Below are 20,434 nucleotides of genomic sequence, written 5' to 3' on the forward strand. Positions count from 1 at the left end.
TTAAATATTCTTTTAAATCCTTACCTGATATTTGTAATATTTCTTCCCTAGGGCTTATGAGGCCAAAAAAAAAAAAAAAAAAAAAAAAAAAGGAGGCTTAGTGTCACAATAAGAACAGTAAATATCTCACTAATTAATCTGGTCCTTTCCAGCTGTTCAGCTGTCTCCAAATGTTGTTTTGAACTAGCAAAGAAATGCCTAAAATGCTTTTAATCCAGAGTACAGAGGGAATTGCTTTGTCAACTCCTTTGGTTCCTGATACGGGCCACCAAATTTAGAAGGAGCTCTCAGAAAAAAATTACTTTTTCTTCAGGGAATGCTAAATGCTGAGCATCAGGGGAAGTAGCTTAGGGAAAGGAGGAATTTAATTGTTTTTCATGTCAGTGAAAATTAGTAACATAACCAAGGAAGGAAACAGATCAACTGAGTAAATAGAACCAGGGTAGTCAAAGTAAAACATTCAACACCTGAATTGTTAAAAAGATAACTGTAACTTCTTCATCTGAAGACTGGGAGACAGGATGAGTGGCTAGAAAACCACCGGATCCAAACTGAGTGCTTTATGCTTGTGTCCAGGGTGGTGTGGGCTGCTCTGGTGAGGACAGTGCTTCTGGCGTAGATGACAGGAGAAGCAACCAGTCTGTAGGCATCCTTTGAGCCAGAGCTACAGCCACAAATCTGCATCACAGCAGACTACTTGAGTACTATTTTAGGATTTTCTAGATAAAATCCATCTCTGCCTTTCAGCAGGATGAGCTAAGCATACAGCAACTGCATCACACTGTGTTGGAGACATCATATTAATCTAAATGTCTTAAGGCACCATTTATATTAGTAAATTGCATGGGGCCAAGACACGGGCTTGGACACTGTCCTGCAATCAGTTACAGGTTTTAACTGTTAGTTAAACCTGGGAGGTTTTCAGCCTCTGCCAACTGGTGCGCTCCCAGGCAAGGTGCTGGGACCACTCCTGGGGCAGCAAGGAAGGGGAAAGAGGGAAGGTGCAATGGTTTAGCTTCTATGCATGTGTGTGGGCTCTGCTGCCACAGTTGCTCTTAAGGCTGGAGAGTGGACCAAGGCCAAATTTTTGGTAGGGTTGACACAGCCAAACTGACTCTCAAACTTAAATTCAAGCACATCATTTTGAAGTCTTACCGGTGTTTTTGAAAGCACAGCTTTTCTCTTTCTTACCGCTGTTCTTGAGACTAATGTTGCAAAAAGCTAATAAAACAGAGCTGATTTATACCTACACCTAGAAAATGTTGAGATTAAAAACTTCACCTTATTTGTGGAGGCAGTGTAGTACAGAGGACACAGCCTCCTTGTCGTTATGTAATAGTCCTGCAGTAAGTTATTGTGAGCATACAGAATTGAATAATTCTGCTTGTACTTCTGTGAAACTTCTGGTTCATCAAAGATTAAGTCTAAACTAGGTAAAGACTTGTAGGATCACATAATCAGTGGTCCATCTATCTAATTATAACCAATTTAGCAGAGGTAGATTAGTAGGTATCCACAGGGTATTTATACCTTCACACATTTAGCTGTATGGCAGAAGAGGAAGGGGCACGACATGCTAGCCCTTCAGTGAGTAAGGAATGAGTTGCTTTAATTCCACAAGGTGGCACTAAGAAGATGTAGAACAGTGTAGCTAAATTAGTTTTTTTTTTAGTTCTGTGAGAGTGTTAATTCTGAAATTTTTCATTATGTTAACCATAACGGTGTTTTCAACCTCTGCACTAGAAAACATCCCCATTTTCATGCAGATATGTTTTCTTTGTGAGGAAACAAAGCAAGCTGGATGAAACCACTTTTTTCATTTTGGAAACACTTTGCAATTCTCAAAACATATTTCAGGGATTCATGGCATTCACTTTAAAGACTTCTTCAGTGAACATGCACCTTTCATTTTATGCATATGTTATGAAGACTCCAGGTATAATCCTCAGTTGTTAGTTCCTTTTGTAGAGTAATTGCATATAACTACACCACACATCACTGTTCTTGGATCTATTTTCCCAATATATTAAGACTGTTAAATGGTGTTGGGCCCATGTTATCAGTATAGAATCATATCCAAAGCAAGTGAGATTTTCCAATAATCTCCTAATATGTAACAAACTTAATTTTTCTTTTTATTTTAAGATAGAAGAAGGCTTAACATTAGGTTGTAATGTGAGCTAATTTTTAGAGTGTCATTATTTCTTTTCTTTGTTAGACTATAATTACACAGACTATAATTAGACTATGAATTAATTAGTTAGCATTGCAGCTTGAAGTTTGAGTTGTATTTATGTACTACTTGAATTGTAGTGCATGAAAGATATTAATGATAGAGAAGGCTGCAAATATACGTGGAAAGTCTGGGAGAAATTCACTGTGGATAAATGTCTAGAAAAGTAGTTCCAAGGACCTACTCTATTACTCTTTAAGCACATGCCTCGATTAAAGCATTTTTCCATTGATATCAAGGGGATTACTTGCATAGTTAAATGCTTTGCTGAATCAGAGCATAGAGGGTCAATTATGGAAACACTCAAGTAGGTGTTTTATCAAATGCATTCATACTTTCTTCATGTCTATAAATTCAAAGATGTCCAGCCTGCAATTATCTTTGCATCTAAATATTTGAGAGCTAAATTCTTATTGCTTCCCATGTGGGTTTTTCTCCCCAGTTTCCCCATGTCTACACACTTTTTCGGAGAGTACCCACAGCAAGAAGCAGATCCTAATGTAGTCATAAATACCAAAAATACAACTTGATACATTTCTGTTGGTGTATCATGCTATTCTTGGTCTTTCCTGATTTGACATAAAATTGTGAATTCTGCATTTTGAGTTCTAGACCTTTAAAACTTCACAACCTTAGCACCTGACTAGGTTTTGTAACCTGCTGCTTAGGTCATCTCTGTGTTTTTCCCAATTGCTATTAAGGGCAAAATATGTAGGCAGTCTGAGAGACACATACAAAAGCCGAAATCTCCAACTTCTGAACTTTCTTGGTATTCAGAGCAGTGGAAGTTATGAATTTGCTCAAACTGAGAAACATGAACTCAGCCCTCTTTTGTATGAGCATTGAACTCTCATTTAAAATATTAGAGGCACCACTGTCATGGTCATTTTGAAAAGGGTGAGCCTTGCTCCGTCTGTCACGAGAAAACCGGCTTTACTCATATGAGTGAATCAGACAGCTCTATCCATACTAACGAACAATCCAAGGCCGGGGTGCAGGCTGGAGAAATGTCCACAAATATCCATACTGTTTAATCGTTAACAGACCCAACAGTATGGTTCTTGGCCTGTGGCAATCAACTCTTTTGAACAATGTCTGTGTTCAGTTCAGGGGGTAGCATGAGCCACGGCCTGTTCCCAAAAGATTTTATAACGAGATCACCCAATGTGGGGGGGGGGAGGGGGGAGCGTGACGACAGGGAGGGAGGATGGCAACATAATTTAGCTGTAGAGATGTGAGCCATGCTGTGCCACTTGCCCTCATGGCCTGAGAAAGAAAAAGGGTTATGTCCCATTTTATTTACTGCATGAAGATAGCCTAAGGGATCCTAAAACTTCCCTCTAGCACATCATCGTGAGTCTTACCCCTGCTGTTAAACCCAACTTTTATTTCTCTTCTCCCTGTGCTTCCTAGGAGAAAAAAAGCTGCTTTACTTTTATAGATATAACCCAAATGGTTCAGGACTGTATCCCTGGGACTCCTGAATCTAGCAGTTCAGCATGATAGCTTATAGACCAGAATTTATGTGAAACTTTGTATTTGGTGCTTCCTATTGGCTACTCCTAATTTGTGTATAGGGTTTTCAGATCATCCTCTGAAGTTCTGTTCTCAGTTCAAATTGGTCATAAATGTCTTCTGGTCTCAGTTAGTTCATAGCAGAATCCAAAATCATCTTCAGATTTCTGCCCACAGATGTAAAGACAGTAAGGACAAAAATGCAGTCAGAGTTTTAACTGTGGCAGCTTGAAAACCACATAACATTTCCCTGACCTATGACAGAAAAGTACCAAAATGATTAAGTGGTTTAAAGGCTATACTTACAAGGGATTTAGAAGATGGAGTGCATGATGGAATATAGAAAAGCAGTTTCACGATTTTATTCAGAAAAATGTTATATTGTTGTCTTATTTCAGAAGTGTACCTATTAAATATAAACCACAAACAATTTTTCATCATATCTGAAAATCTATAAGCACATTAGTGGGAAAAATAATCTCCTGGATCATGCTGGAATTACTGAATTAGTTATTCCTCTTTATCACAGCTTCTCTTGGTCTGTAGTAAAAGAGATTATCTGTGAATCTTTACCTGCAGTTATAAAGGCCAGATTAAAATATTCTAAAATCATACTGTCATCATGAAAACTGAAGTTGCATGATTTGATGAGATCAGTTTTTGACTCAGTTTGTTTATCTAGTGGTAGAGAAAGGTGCACTCTTGCTATTTTTACATGATAGACATAAAATGATGGGATTCATCTTGCCTACATTTAGTTGAGTAAATTAATTGTGTAGCTCTCTTGATATCTGATAAAGAGACACATCTATCTCCAAAGGTCAGTTAATCTCCTCCTAAACAGAGAAATGAAGAGATGCACATAAATGCTTATTGAGAGCTCTCATTGCAGCAGCACAGAATTCAAGACAAATAATTTATCTGTCACAAAATATGCATGTTCATCCACTCTGAACTGCTTGCAGAGTGGTTGCAGTTTCTCAAACTCTCGTAGGCCTACATATATTGCCTACACATACATGCAGTGGTCTAAATAGCAAGTGTTTTTTTGTGCTTAGTTCCCACTTTGAATTAACTTCACTCAAGCTGTTAATTTTCTGTAATACTCATAACATGATACATCCAAAGGAAGAGTCTAATTTAATCTTTCTTTTATTCCAATAGCAAAGTGAAGAAATAAGGTAGGTAAAAAGCAACTGAGATCTATAGGGAAAGCAGCCTTTTCATGGGTAGCTCTTAATTTATGTCTTCATCACAACTCTCTTGAGTGCCACGGTCCCCTGATATCTGTAGCAGTCAGAATCCTTCTATTCATGTTGGTTTTTATGAGCTTTTTCTGACAGAGGGAAGTACAAAATAAAAAGCAAATTAATTATATAATTAGGCAATTGTATTTTCTTCAGTACAGTACTTCTTCCTCTATTTTCTGCAGTTTTCTTTTTTGTCTACCACTTCCTCTGATTAGGAGTTGGATATTTGCTTGCTTTCCTTTGATGTCCTTCATAGGATCCTAGGATAAATCAGGTTGCAAGGGACCTGCAGAGATTTCTAGTCCAACGTCAGCAATAAGATCAAGTCAGGTTGCTCAGGGCTTTATCTAGTCTGATCTTTACAACCTCAAAGGAGGCAGACTTTACAACCTCTCTGGGCAGCCTGTGCCACTTACTGTCTGACTGTCCTTACATTAATTCTACACTTGTTTTGTTTGTTAATAAGTGTATTGCTCTACTATACACTGTAAATGAATAATACAAAGAATAAAAGATTTTGTGTTTTCTCCCCAAGATTAGTTTCAGAGTGAGAAAAATACAGAGAACTAGCTACCCATTACCAGAACATGATATATTGCTGACAGAACTAACACAGCTCTGGACTTGAACCCTTGGTGGTAGAAATTAGGATTTTTATATTTCAGAACAGTTTCTAGACTGTATCTGACTGGGCTGGCAGAGCAGGTTGGTGCCTGTCTCTCGTTCTCTATTCTAAGGGTACGAGTTTTCTGGAAGTACTTTACTTCGAATAGTCCTCTTGAAAATCAGAAAGTGTGACAGCTCCTATTTGTTTTTCTTATTGTTCCATTGGTTTTTATTGATTTGAAAGTTATGTTTCTTTATGAAGGGAATAAATGGATCTCCCCTGTATGGAAGCAAGGGGGCACTTCCCCTGGGAAATGGTTTGGGGGACAGAAATGTCCATCTGCTGGTGTGGACCGTAGAGAGCAAGAGTCATAGCAAAACGACCTGGGAACCTTTAGGTTATGCAGAGCCTAAGAGGCTGCAGAGAAGCATGGAGAAAAAATAACCAAGCCTTGGTGGTGATTGAAAACAACTTCTTGGGATCAAAGAGTACTTGGCAGTTTGCTTCAACTCAGAAATCCACTTAGTTGGTTGAAACCAAACTTAAAAGGAAGGACAGGCAAAGGGAGAGGTGCTCATATCCATTGTGTCTGATCTGGTTGCTCCAACTGTTCTCAGTCATAAATTCCCTATTAAAAGTAATTAAATCTGACTTTTTTAGTTTGAAAGCCTTTCCTCTTCTTTGGAGATATGTCTATAAGGAAAAGGTATAGACAGACGCATCTCAGTCCTTTGGCTGACTCTGGGTTCTGTCACAGAAAATGTTAGCACAGAACATGTTTTTTTGCTAAAATTGGCTTGTTTAATTTGACTTGCTGACTCATTTTTCCAGCTGGTCTGTCATTCTACTCAATTCCAGATGAGGCAATAGGAAAAAGAAAACTCTTTTGAATGTTCCACCCTCTTGCCAAACCAAGTAACAATTAAAAACTCTAATTTTCATTGCAGTTCTTTATCTCTGTTAATTATCCAAGGAACAGTAAATCAGATATATTGTCCTCTGCTTGTTGTCAATAATTTAAATTCTAAATTCTTTATAGATTAGTTGCAGATTTAACATGCTGCTTCTTTTCCCTAAATTACATACCATTTCGCAACTTGAATCCAATGCAGTGTTTCATTTTTACATTTGAAATCAAATGCTAGACAGTCCAGTCTAATTGACTCATGTGTTTTATACACACACAAGTAAACCCACATGACTTTGTCTTAACTTAATTACTTAGTTTTAATCCAAAAGAGATATCAGGTCACTCAACTATCTAATTAGTGGCCTTCAGTGGGGTTTCTCTTATTGCACTGTAATTTTTGAGAAGAATGTATTCTGAATCAAGTGTTTAGTGGACACTAAACTGGGGGCAGTGGTGAGTCCAAAAAAAAAAAAAAAAGTAGTAGGCAGGGACCTTGTGAGCTGAGAGGTACCAATAGAAAATAACATTGTGATATTCAGCTTGGAAAAAATACATGGTAATTAAATAGAAACAGAAAGATCCATTAGAAGAGTTATAGCTGACATTTTGTAAAAGAGGTCAAGAGCAAACGGGGGATGGCAAATGTAACTTGAATTTACAATGGGATACAGTATTAAAAAAATAAATGAGATGTAGACATTTCAGGTGAAGTCATGTTGACACTATCAATACTGATATTTTCAAGGTAATAGAAGTCATTTTTCATATGTCTCTATCCATGTAAACTATGAGAACAAAATTTTACCATCACACATGTACAGTCATTCCCATACCTGTCTGAGTAACTAGAAGTGTAATTGGCTTGACTCATTACTGAGAAATGACCCTGTATGGGATAGTCTTATTAGTTTTATTGAAAAACTTCAAATTTTGTCTGTATTTAAAAAAAAAACAAACCAAGCACCTGTGTCAGCATTCAGTGCAGCAGAGTAGTTGCTTTAATTCTGATTTTAACTGCAGAAACAAAGGGCTTATATGGATAAAGCAAATCAAAACATATTGTTTAATTAAAAATGACATCTAGCACAAAGGTTTGTTCACCCTGCTTGCATATAGGGGTCAACACTAATAAAGTTTCACCATCCTCTAGCTGCTGATTGATGATTTGGAGCTATTCCTACAGCTCTTGATTAATACATAAGCTGTGATTATGTCACATGATATTTGTTGCTTATTTGACAAATGAAGGTTTAGGTAGTAATCGCACATGCTAAATAATGTGATGAAAATTTGGATAAATAATCATTTAAAAACTTAATGATCAGTAATTTACAAGGAGTCTCTGCAATTTTATATTGTCAATATTGTTTAAAGAAAACATTACCTTATCACTCAGTTATAGCCTGTATGCAAATTAATTGTATTATGTTTGAATTTTAAACATATTCATTAAGTTCCATAGAAAGGAATTCATATTCTGATTTCATGTTGTGATCTGTGATTTGTAAAGTGAAGTGATAAGGTTAAAGGTCCATAAAGAAAGAGATGTCTGAAAGGAAGGGCAGTCTGGTCCTTGGACATTCCTTCAGAAGGACATGGTAACAGTGAACAGCTTATTAAAACTGTTGGGAAAATATTTTCCCCACCTTTTACAGAAATGCTCAGCTTTGGAGCGAAATATTCAGCCGGAAGCTGAAACATAATATTTGTAATTTTTCTATGTGTCTTGTAGGGTTTTTAATTTGTATACAGCAATACCAGATTTTGGTTTTAATTTTTCTCATTCAAATCAGACAATTTGCATGGAAAATAATTTCAGCTGAAAAGCCTGTTTTCATTCCAAATCTTGGATAGAATTTGGTGAATTCTTCTGAAGCCATAACTCCCCTCAGTTGCTGAGATATATTGAGTTGCATTCGCTAAACAGAATGGAATTTTGCTTATAAAACACATAGCTTTAATGAATATCAAGAGCTTAAAGTGAAATATCAGAAGCTTAACCCTTCTATGGAGCTCCGTTGAACTAATTTTGTGGTGTGACATGAAAAAGACTGAAAGTCTGAGCAAAACAAGAATTTCTTTTCTGTAGTATCTGAAAATTTTATTTCCCTCTCCCCCCCCAAATTATTTTATATCCTAAAACATACTGTTTTGCATTGCTTTGAATTCTACTGCCATGCATATGTTCATTTTAATTCATTGGTGAGCATCTAATATTGATAGGAGATTTTGTCAACTAATTTAACAAAACCTGAAGAGTTATAATTACCACCAGGGGGAAAAAAAAAAAAAAAAAAAAAAAAGAAATTTAAATGGTTCGTGGGTGGTAACCAGTGTACCAGCTTTAATGTATGAAAGATGTATGAAAGAACATTCTTCTTGAGTTCTACTTTATGGACCAAATACTAGGAATACATAAAATATAATAAAGTGTATCTATTATGGTGATAAAAAATGGAAAATTCGCATTTTTGTTTTCTGTTCAAATGTATGAAAAATCCCAGTATCATTAACTTGAGAGTCACAGCTAATTAATGACATAAGTTATATGCATTGGTTTTTTAACTTGCATAGGTACGTGTGTTCACATTTTCTGTTGGTCAACATAATTATGATAAAGGACCCATACAGTGGATGGCCTGTGAAAATAAAGGTACTGTGTTTTTCTTTGAGACTATTTCTTTGCCAGAGCTTTGAATAGGTGATGTCTTTATTATTGTCTAAAAATTACAGATTTTTTTTCAGCCTGATTTTTAGCTTTATTGTATTTTTTAATAAAAGTTGCAAAAAGTTATTTGATTAAATAATGTGTGTATAAATATATATAAGTAAAGAATAAGCTTACATATTCATTTCTGATTACTTTATTTAACACTTTATATTATAAGAAAAATATCATAGTATTTTTTATAATAATAAGATATTATGGTTCAATTTTGAGAATTCTCGTTGTAATAGCCATCTATGAAAAGATGAAACTGATGACAGATAAGAAATTTAGCAAAGCTGTTTTATATTAAGGGGTCTGGACAAAGGGATTTTTTGTTTCGTTAGTTGGCTTGTTCGATTTCTTTCTGTTTTTCTCCAAAACTTACAAGGGACCAGATGACTTGCATTATTTTTCCCTTTTTTTATGAAAATATCAATATTATTCTTGCTGTGATTTCTTAGCTTCTAAGAGCATCTTACATTTTTTATTTTTATCCTGATTTCTTTATGTAGGGAAAAAAAAAAGTTAAAAAGTTGAAAGCAAGGAAGTAAAGTGCTTTCTCCTAAAATTTCTACATGAAAAATGTGGTCAGAAACATTTAAAACAAGTATAAGAAAGCGGTGTCTCAAATATCTTACGGTATAATTTTGGAACAAGAGATAAGAGATAAATACAGATCAATAGAAAATAGATAAATTTATTTTACAAATCAGTGAGAAGCAAGAGGTGAGAGGTGGGACAGATTACAAAGGGTCTTGAAAATTAAGCCTGCCAGGGAAGGAGGATAAGATACGATTCTCAGGCATAAGAATAACATAAAGCAAAGATAAGAGAAAGATACAGATACAGAAAAAAATAGTGATATAGAAGAAACCATAGCCTGTATGAATAGCATACATATCATAACCTCATGAATCCCTCAGTATGATGGCAAGTTATGCAGAAGACACTACAACTTCATGAAGACCAGATTGTATTGTTAGATAATTACAGAAAATCAGTGTTTGGTTTTTTGAACAGGGATTTTTTAACTAACGTCTTTGTATCTCAAAATACTGTGTGCATGTGAACCCCATGTTTCAAAACAAATGAGGACCAGCTGGCTTAAAGCATAACTACCTATGTCATTTTATTATCAAGGCAAAATGATCATTATCTTCTGTCCAAAACCGATGTGATTATTTTTTTGCATATCCAAAGAAGAAATTTTTTATTTAATTTTTCCTTAATTAAAAGTTTTAATTTATTATCCAGTCATGCATTGCTTATGGCAAAGTAAATGACTAACCTCAGTACTTTTAACTCTCCAGTCCTCAACCCCTTCCTTCCAATCTGACTTACAACTTACATGGTGGTAAATTGGATCTCAGTGCCTGTCTTTTCAGTCTTATTAGTCTTGCCTATGGGCAAGATTTTTAATTCAAACAAATAGGTGATAAAATCAGTGATGAATAAAGACATTTCTGATGTCTAGGTAGAAGAAATACCAGTTTGATTTCTTCATCCTTTCCACAGAGTGCCTTATATATTGTTCTGCTATGAACTTCACTATTATGGCAGGCTGTAGCTATACTTGCATTCCTGTATGCATTCAGCATATAATTACATTGCTGTCACAGTGTATTAAAATAACCATTAAATATACTTGCACATCAGAGTAACTGGGAATTCAGGAGTACAAATTCAGTACATTATCTCAGCTTTAAAAACAGACAAAAGAAACACATTATATGCTCTCACTGTTCAAGAGTAAGTAACTAGTTTGGCGTATATGGCATAGTGACCAATCATAGGTGGCCACGCATTGTGATGGCATCTACCAAAAAAGTATTCTATTCATACATGGTAATTTCTATAAAAATTTAATTGGAAATTGCAAGCTAAGTGAAATTCCTCAAGGTGAAGAGACTAGCAATGTATTACAGTAAGGTGGTATTAATTCTGTTCCAAATTTTAGGTTATTACTATGAAATTCCGTCCATTGGAGCCATAAGAATTAACACCCAGGTAAGTGTGTTGGCCAAATGCAGATAGAGTTGTAACACAAAGAACTCGAGTAATTTCTGCTCTTAGATATGTTGCATTTCATGTCTGTTTGAATCAATGAAATTTTAAGTTATGCTACATTAAAAACAGAAGAAAAATTAAAGCTTTCTTTTACATATGAGGGATTATTCTGTTAAAGTATTCTAATTTATTTATTCATTTTTAATAGTTTCAGTGAGCCAGTTCACAGTGTGATCCCTGTTTCCCTGGCCAGCTGGCCCACAGCAGCTCGCATGCATACTAGGCACGCTAGCATCCCCTAAAGCAGGTTGACCATGTGTACACAACATAGCATTTGAAGTGATCTGCATTCTGCAGACCTCTGCACAAGGACTAGGTTTTGGGCTCAGTTTTCCTCCCGGCCTTACAAGGTCCCTCTTTGATCCTGAGATATGGAAACGATTTTTTTATAAAGTTCTATAAACCGAGTAATTTTTTATAAAATGCCTGGACATTCATAGTCTGCCTCCTGCCATACTTACAGCATGATCCTAAGGGTTTGTATTACTGCGGGTCTGTGTGAAGGTGTAGCCCTGCTAGAGTATCTGATCTCAGCTGGGCAGAAACAGTGACCTGGTACAATCCTGCTTATAAGAGAGGTTCCTGGATTCATCCAGCCAGTCTGGGAGAGACACGGCTTTTTTCCTTCAAAAATAACGCAGGACAATTTTAGCAGACATGAGTGTAGATAATTAAGGGCACAGGACCCTGGAATTATATGATGTGATCCAAACTGACAGTGTAGATGAACAGATATTATTTTCAGTTGTCTGAAAGCCCATGTATTCACATGTCCAGAAAAGCAGAGAAATATCATAGCAGTTCTTTGTCCTTCCAAGGCCAGGCATGACATTTTTTGGCAGAAAATAAGAGTCCTTTTTTTGGCTTGAATAACAGTCCTTTGATTCGGTTAAACTCTTCCAGATAGTGTCTGGCAAGAAATATCCCTAATATGATCAGACAAATAGAAAAGGTTGAAGACTGAAGCAAGTTTGATGGCATCCACTCCCAAACGAGACCAGAAGTCTGACATCTCATAAGATCACCAGCTTTAGCTGTACTCCCGAACAGAAGGCAGGAAGGGACTATGAGATTTTATAACTCTGAATTTTTTGTTTCAATAGAAGTTATGCAAGTTGTTGCTGTAGGAGCTTAACATACCCAGCTGTTCCACCACTCACCCTCTATCATCCGCTCTCTCTTCTGGGTTGAAGGTTCTGTGATCTGCTTGTAATTTCATTATGTCATTAGCAATTAATTTTGGAGCAAAAATAGTTGTAATTCTCACTTTGTGGAAAGAGAGCAGTGGTTATGGATGTGTAAGGTCCATGTGACTGAGACTGAAATATAGCAATTGCCTTGGCAGTAGATACTGCAAACTGAAGTCTGAGTTGTTGGGTAGTATAATTTTAAAGAAGTAACTAAATACTACTTTTATATTAGTGGTGAATTCTGACTACTTTTTTTCTGATATTTTAATTGTTTTTATTTCATTATTGTTTATTTTTTATGCTGTTTCTGGACTTTGATCTAATAACTGCCTTCTGATGAGTTTGTTACACTTCTTGGCAGGAATACCTGGATGTTTTGGGAAGACCAATGGTTTTAGCTGGAGAAAAAGCCAAACAAGTCCAATGGACAAATGTCTATCTGGATGCTCTGGTATGATCTGTATTTATCACTAATAAAGCAAGAATTTTAGCAAATCAGTAACTATGGGGTCCATTTTCCACAGTCCTGAGGACACAATTTTCTACAGTTCCAAACATAATATTCTTGCATTTCCAGCATCTATACACTTCAATAGAGCAGTTTCCTGAACAGCTATTTCCAATGTGCTGGTCTTTACTTGCACCTAGTATCCTCCTAAGTGTCCTGAACTTTATTAGAGAAAAGCAATGTATCCTACACACAGATCTTTAAGTGTAGGTCATTGTTGTCCTCAAATTAACAAAAGAAGAAAGAAGCAAATAGTTTTCCAGTATTGTACCTGTGCTGCAATAGAGGTCATCTGTTATGTTACTGGTGAGGAGTTCTTACTTTTTTCTTTTTTTCTTTTTTTTTTCCCCAAAAGTATTGCAGGCAAAATGAAACCAGTCAATGTTACTGGGTATTTGTACAGATTTTGAACTTGGATCTTTAAACTATCATGGTGGTTGTAATTGCTAGCTTGCTAAGGTAACGATTTCTTTAGTTGGACAGTGTATATAATAGGGAAATAAACAAAAAGATATATGAAATGCTTTCCTTACTGCTGAATATATCACTTTGGTCTTGTAAAACAAACATATTCAGGAAACTACGAAATGCAAAGTATTATTAGCAGGAATCCAATCTGTTGCTCTAGATAACCTTCTTCTGAGTAACTCTAACTAGGCAAAAATTACTCTAAAATGGTCATCTGGAATCATGTATTTATCCAAGTTCACATGGTCATCTAATGTCATGTCAAAATCCACTTCTTCCCGTCAGTCAGCATTACTGTAAAATTTTTATCAACACATCATAGAACTGAGCGTGACACAGAGGAACTAGTTTTTCTTTGGAATTTCAATGGCCAGAAGTTCATTAACCATGTTCTTGGTTACTATTGAGGTACTTACTGGAAACATAAAGGATGTTATGACGAAAGTTCTTATGTTCTGTACATATCCTGTTGTAAAGCCAAAGCTAAATTTGTAACTGGGGATAGAAAGAGATTTGTTTAATGAAGTAAAACAAGTGGTACCTGCAGACTTCTGTTGTGTTACTTTATATTTTCAGTGGGTCATTCAGTCTTTCCTTCAAGCTTTTCTCCATTCATGTGTTAATATGTGTTTGTGTATATATAATTATGTATATGTTTGTGTGTGCATACATATACTTATTTATAAAAAGGAGGACAACCCAAGCTAAACTGCTGAGGTAAAGGCTGAAATTTGTGGACTTTCTCATCACAGATGAGAGCATAAAGGCACAGTTGTATCTAATCCACTCTGGAGCCTTTTCCTGATTCTTGGTTTTACCAACTTGTCACACTGGTTCTTTATCTTAAATTGCCTAAAGCAATTCCCTCCTGTAGGGCTTACCCTTCTCCTGCTTGTGCCTCACTGGACTTTTTCCTATCCTTTTTCTTGTACTGTCCAGCAGCCTTTTTGGGGCTAAGGCTAAAATAATGCAAAGTGTATTACATGAGGCCACATTTGAACTGAGCTTAAGTTCAGGTTATGAAATCCTAAGGAGGTACTTTCATTTGAGGCTGTCTTTCAAGATTGTCTTCAATAATTTCATGTATTTGTGGCAATTCACACCTCTCTTCTTGCCCTGTTCCTTCGGGTTCTGTTACAGTGTTGCTCTGGCCTCACTTTCTGCAAGATAATCCCAGAATTTTCAGATACTTTTAGGTTTATGAGTTAGTCATAATTTATCCACAATTATTGTCCTCTCTAATTGTATAATTTAGTGGGAGGAGAGAGTGTTATTCCCCCATACATAACCCTCCTGTTTCGTTATGTATATCTTCAATGCACCTTCTAAAAAATACCCTCCTCTCTCTTTTCTTCTGTGCTTCTCTTATTCTCCTAAAGCGTCCACTTGTCCTTCTCTTCACCTTGCTTGTAACGTTACTAATTGTGATCCCATCACCTTTCATTTGATACACAAACTTAAGTTCATGAAGGAGGGTGTAAAATTCAAAAAGGTGCTACTAGACTGAGCAAATGGAGAACAGATTTCATCAGAGTGGATTTATAAAGTATTTCAGCTTATTTTTTTATAATGAAACAAAGGGAGAGAAGTGATATGGTTCCTCAATAAAATACATGGAAGGAGTATGCATCAGTGAGGGGAAAAACATTTTGGAAATAAACCCCAAACATTAGCATGAAAAAAGGTAGAAATCTCCCTGTGCACAATTTAGAATGGAAAACAAAACTTTTCTGGCTATCTAAACATATGGTATTCTGGATCCTACTATAAGTATGAGTTGTGATTGTTAATAAAGGAAAACCAAATTTCTTACATCTTCCCAAATAAGTGCAAATTCCTTGCCTCAGTACCAGAAGAGACTATGTGATTTTGCAGAACTGATGATGGACACTATTGCAAGCCATTGAAAGTAGTGATGATACGAAAAGCAGTAGTAGTATTACCTGTTGGATTTTTCTCTTGATTTTGCTTATATGTGTTTGTTGCTACCTATTTACTATCTTTAAGTTTGAGTTAACTTTCTCCTTTTTTTTCTTTTTTTTTCTCCCCCGCCCCCCCCACCCCCCATCTGAAGTTTTTAGTATAGTGGGTACTGTAGCTGTAAACATGTTTTCATAACATTTAGGGGTTTTTAAGCTATTATATCCTAAGTTGTTGCACACCATCTATTTTTAAAAAGTAATTTATTATTCTCACTAACACAAGGACACACAAAAAAAGTAATTTTAACTTTCTATGCATAGAATCAATGAAGTAGTATTATTTTTTTCTTTTTTTGCAAACTTAAAGTCAGTACTTTAATCTAGTGGTTAGCTACAGTAATCCCTGGTTTATTCTAATATATTATAGTTCAATATTTGTTATTTAACTAAAAAGTGTTTTTCTCCCCTCTGTATGTGGTTATTTCCTAGGAGCTGGGCCTTGTGATTACAGGAACTCTACCTGTCTTCAATCTAACAAAGGAACAAAATGGGAAAATAGTAAGCTGTTACTTAAAGAAAAAAAAAAATCAGTTATTTGAATTACATTTAATGCTAAATTCCTTGAAAAATGTGTATTTCCATAAAGCTTTCTACAGTTTAATTGTCTTGTATATCAGAAACAAAGAGGTCATCGCTAGTTACCTGATAACCTCCTGGGAACAAGGAAATGCAGATCACCCTTTTTGTAGTTCTGAGTTTCAGGGTATGACATTTCTTGATCTATCTCTGTGAACTGGTGGCAGTGGGAATGCATTAAGTGCTCAATAGATGGGAAGTAGATGATGATATTATTTAGGCCTTGCCAAGAAAGGAATGCCCAGATAAATTTATAACAAATCTGTGAAGCTATGACATTTCAGGGTAAAGGGCAATGATGTAGAGATTTTAAATTAATTTTTTGTAGTGATAATAGAAAATAGCACTGTGTACTTAGATTAAAATCAAAGTATTAAATAAATACAATTGCCCATCCCTATTACTGTCTGATATGGAATCAATTTATGTCCTCTTCACAAAATCAGAATGCTGCTTTTTTAAAATCAAACCTAGAATATGCTTACAGTATGTGGTAAAATACTGTACATTTGGTGTGATATTCATGTTCAATCATGTCAAAATATACTGAAGTTTAACAAGATATTCTTTGATTCGATTTCTCAGATATTACATAGACTCAGAATTAATAAATACAAATTTGATCACTACAATTTCTTTCATTTACTTTCAGAAGAGTTGTCTTAGTTTCCCTTTAAAAACAAAACAAAACAAAAAAAGGTTTCATAATCTTATCTACAAGATAATGGAATTCACTGAGTCTGGTTGCAAAGTGAGAGACTGCTGATTATCAAAGGATGTCTTTCTGAGAAATAAAACAACCATGGTCTAGTACAGAGGAACAAGAGGAGAACTTGAATCTGCTCAACTTATGTCTCTACATGAATTTTAGGTTACAGGCTGCAAGATGCATCTTCCAATACATATTCCAAATTTATTTAATATGGAGAAAGGATTCAGGTGATACTATGTAAATAACTGCCCTCCTTTTCTGTAGTAGGAAAATAAATTACAAGTGAAGTAAATGTAGTGCCTGAGTCCTTGATTTCAAATGCTGATGATTGTTATAGTCACTGTTTTTTTTGGTTTTGTTGGGGTTTTTTTTCATTCATCATTATACCATAGCCAAAAGAGGTTAATTATTTTGGGGTCTCACTGATTAATTGCCCAACCTAAGCATGCAGTAGTAGCTCTGTATTGGTCCTAGTAATTTAGTATCTACATCATTGGCAATATTAATGCATTGCTTTTGCTTTCACCTATTTTGTTCTTACATTTATTGTTTATTCATCCAGGAAAGCATCCATATTCATCTTCATAAACAATTTTCATATTCTATACTAAATTCTGAATATATTGAATGTTATTTTGAATCACTTGGATATTATTTAAAATATTTAGAATGGACAGATAAGTAAATAGGCAACTTTTCAAGTAATATCTGTCAAACAAGAGACAAAGGCAAAATCAAAATTCACTGACTGTTGCAGTTATTCTGCATTGTAAATATGTCAAACATATTCTAACATTTTGGAATCTTACCAGAATCAGCTGATTCTTGGAGTAATGGGGGTTGATGTCTCTTTGGAGGACATAAAAAAACTGACACCCCGATTTACGGTAAGTTGCTTGCGTTGGTGGTTTCTCTTTATGTATGATTTCTGTGCATACTCTTTCATAAGTCATACAGCAATGAATGGATACGAGTCAAAATACCAGCAGGCTTTTTTTCATATATTCTTTTCCATTGTTGTAGATTTTCTGATGGTTTTCTCTCCAGCCATATATGTGTTTCTGTGTGAATAGTCCATCAGGATGCATCTGTAAAAGCCAACTTTTACACTGGGGGATATATTCCAAGTAATTATTTTCCTGTAGCTTAAAGCACTGCTCTTTAATTGAGTGGTTGGTTCTTATCACAGTGTAGAGTACGCAATCATTTCAGCTAATAGCAATACTTAGCATTTATATAGGACGGTTCTTTATAGAAAAGTTCTCTAATATACATGTCTGTCTGTACCCTACTCAGTATGATTGATTTATATATTAAGACATCTAGCTGGGGAATTTCTAAGAAAATAACTAGTACTGTGGAAAACAACAGATGAGAAAGCAAAGGAACATCACAAATTTGACTGAAGGCAAATGCAAAGTCCTGCATCTAGAATGGAATAATCCCATGCCAGAGTACGGCCTGGGGCAGGAAGGGGCCTGGGGTCATGGTGAAGGACAAGCTGAACATAAGTTAGTGGTGTGCCCTTGCAGTAAAAGCGGCCAGCTGTGCAGCGAACACCTGCATCAGGAGTACTGTGTCCAGGTTTGATCTCCTCAGTATAAGAAATACACTGAGGTGCTGGGCAGAGTCCAGTGCAGAGCCACTAAATTGGCCAAGGGACTGGAGTACATGGTATACGAGGAGAAGCTGAGAGAGATGGGTTTGTTCAGAGTGAAGAAGGAACCTAATGGGGTTACCTAAGGGGACTTATGGAGAAGATGGACCTTGACATTTCTTGAAGGTTTATAGCAAAAGGCAAGAGGCAAACGATGTAGTTGTGGCAATGGAAATTCCAGCTGGAAATAAGGAAAAAAAATCATTGTGAGGGTGGTTAAACACTGGAGCAGGTTGCCCAGAGAGGTTGTGGAATCTCCATTGGAGGTATTCAAAGACCCTTTGAAACCTAGTCCGACTTTGAAGTTGGATCTTATTTTGAAGTTAGCTCAGCTTTCAGTGAAGGATTGTACCAGGTGACATCCAGAGGTCCCATCAGCCTAAATTATTCTCCAAGTTTATGATTCTAAGAGAGTAAATATTCAGAAATTATCTTCCCTATGTTAATCTCTCACATATTTCGTGATGCCTGAGGCAATGTATTCTCCTCAATGTGACTATTGCTTAAAAATCATTAATTACTCTTTATTACTTAAAACCTTATAATGCAAAACTTCATGTCTTTCTTTCAGCTTTGTCCAAATGGATACTATTTTGCAATTGATCCTAATGGGTATGTGCTACTTCATCCAAATCTCCAACCAAAGGTATGAAAAACCTTCTAATTTATTTCTCTGTAATAAGGGGACATTGTGAGAAATAACAGAAACTAAAATCTGCTGAAAGTGCCAGAGAGCAATGGTAAAGAATTCTCATTTGTGGGGGTGTCAGGAAAATCTGTGGTGCATGTATGGCTTCCTCCAAATCCACTTTAGTCAGCACGAAGGCCGGCATTGGCTTGTATTGAATTTGGTTATCAATATAATACAAAAGATGTATATTTTACATGCACTTTAATATATGTGAAATAAGTGTTTTAATATACATGTTAATATAAAAACAACTAGTGGTAGCTGTAGTATCATTGTGAAGAACTTGTAGTGTGTCATAAGATGCTCTCAAAGCAAACTGAGGAGTTTACTAGTGCACACGCAGGGGCAAACACAATGTATTTTACTTGTATTTTCTTATTTGTTCATTTGCTTATTTTCTGTTTACCAGAGCTGAAACCTGAGCTGCAGAGTTGGGATGGATCTAGCTGAGCACTCCTTCCCAGAATGCTAGATTTTTTAGTAGTTCAACTTGAGAAAGGTCTTTCATCTTTAAAGATGAAATCTTCATCTAAATATGATTAAGATGCAACTTTCCTCAAATTTCAGGAAAATTTAAACCCAAGACTTCAATCTGGCTTGATATCCATTAACTGTAGTCCTGACCCTGTGAGGACTGCTACATTGCATGTATCTTCTTAAATAACTTGCCTCCCTGGCTTTGATGAGATATTTCAACGTGAATGGATGATTTTTTTTTCTGAAACCAGAACTTTAATCTTTGTTTTAGCAAAGGGTTTCTCTATATCAAACAGTCTTCTGTTTAGTGGAATATTTGAAAATGCTTGTATTTTAATTCCATTAGAAACATACTTTCAGCAAATTTTGTCTCTTGAGTTCATAGTGCACAAATGCAGCATTATATAAAAAACATAGTTAAACTTTAGTTAACTAAAAATAAAATTTTAAAAAAATTACTTCAGATTGAGAGAAATATATGGATTATTTACAGATAAAAAGTTAGAAATAATAATGAATCAGTAAGTATTGAAAATGAAACAATATACACATGTAGTTTAGTTGTCAAAATTTCTCATTAAGATGGTTTGAGCAATATATGGCCAAGATAAATGCAAGCTGTCAATACACAGACAAATAAGGCTAGTAAGTCTTTTAAACTTTAGTGGCACCCTACTCCTAAGTTATTTTTTAGCACTTAGTACACTTTAGAGAAACTTCTTAAGTAATGGAAGCCTGTGTTTGCTGCCTTTAGGCATGGAAATACTAGGGTTTTGTAAATTGAATGCATATCCATCACTTTATTCCTCCCAGCCATTTTCCTGTGGCAGAATAGCAACAAGTCCTTGACCTCTTGACTGTGCAACTGTCCTCTCTTGTTT

At 35.6% G+C, this 20,434-nt stretch overlaps 1 protein-coding gene across 17 annotated transcripts in view; it reads left to right on the forward strand.

The window, feature by feature from the left end:
• Nucleotides 1-20,434, forward strand: part of CACNA2D1 (calcium voltage-gated channel auxiliary subunit alpha2delta 1) — a 436,639-nt gene that overhangs the window by 362,198 nt on the left and 54,007 nt on the right. For 15 of the 17 annotated variants that reach the window (XM_030013900.2, XM_030013901.2, XM_030013891.1 and 12 more), the window contains exons 13-18: nt 9,090-9,168; nt 11,183-11,232; nt 12,844-12,933; nt 15,870-15,938; nt 17,541-17,615; nt 18,957-19,031. In XM_030013900.2, coding sequence (XP_029869760.1) covers nt 9,090-9,168; nt 11,183-11,232; nt 12,844-12,933; nt 15,870-15,938; nt 17,541-17,615; nt 18,957-19,031 — 438 coding nt within the window. Of the gene's footprint in view, nt 1-9,089; nt 9,169-11,182; nt 11,233-12,843; nt 12,934-15,869; nt 15,939-17,540; nt 17,616-18,956; nt 19,032-19,485; nt 20,420-20,434 lie in introns of those variants that run through there. The other 2 variants (XM_030013902.1, XR_003923336.1) reach the window with 2 other exon arrangements.

Source organism: Aquila chrysaetos, chromosome 5, assembly GCF_900496995.4.
Source record: "Aquila chrysaetos chrysaetos chromosome 5, bAquChr1.4, whole genome shotgun sequence".
NCBI classification, from domain to species: domain Eukaryota; kingdom Metazoa; phylum Chordata; class Aves; order Accipitriformes; family Accipitridae; genus Aquila; species Aquila chrysaetos.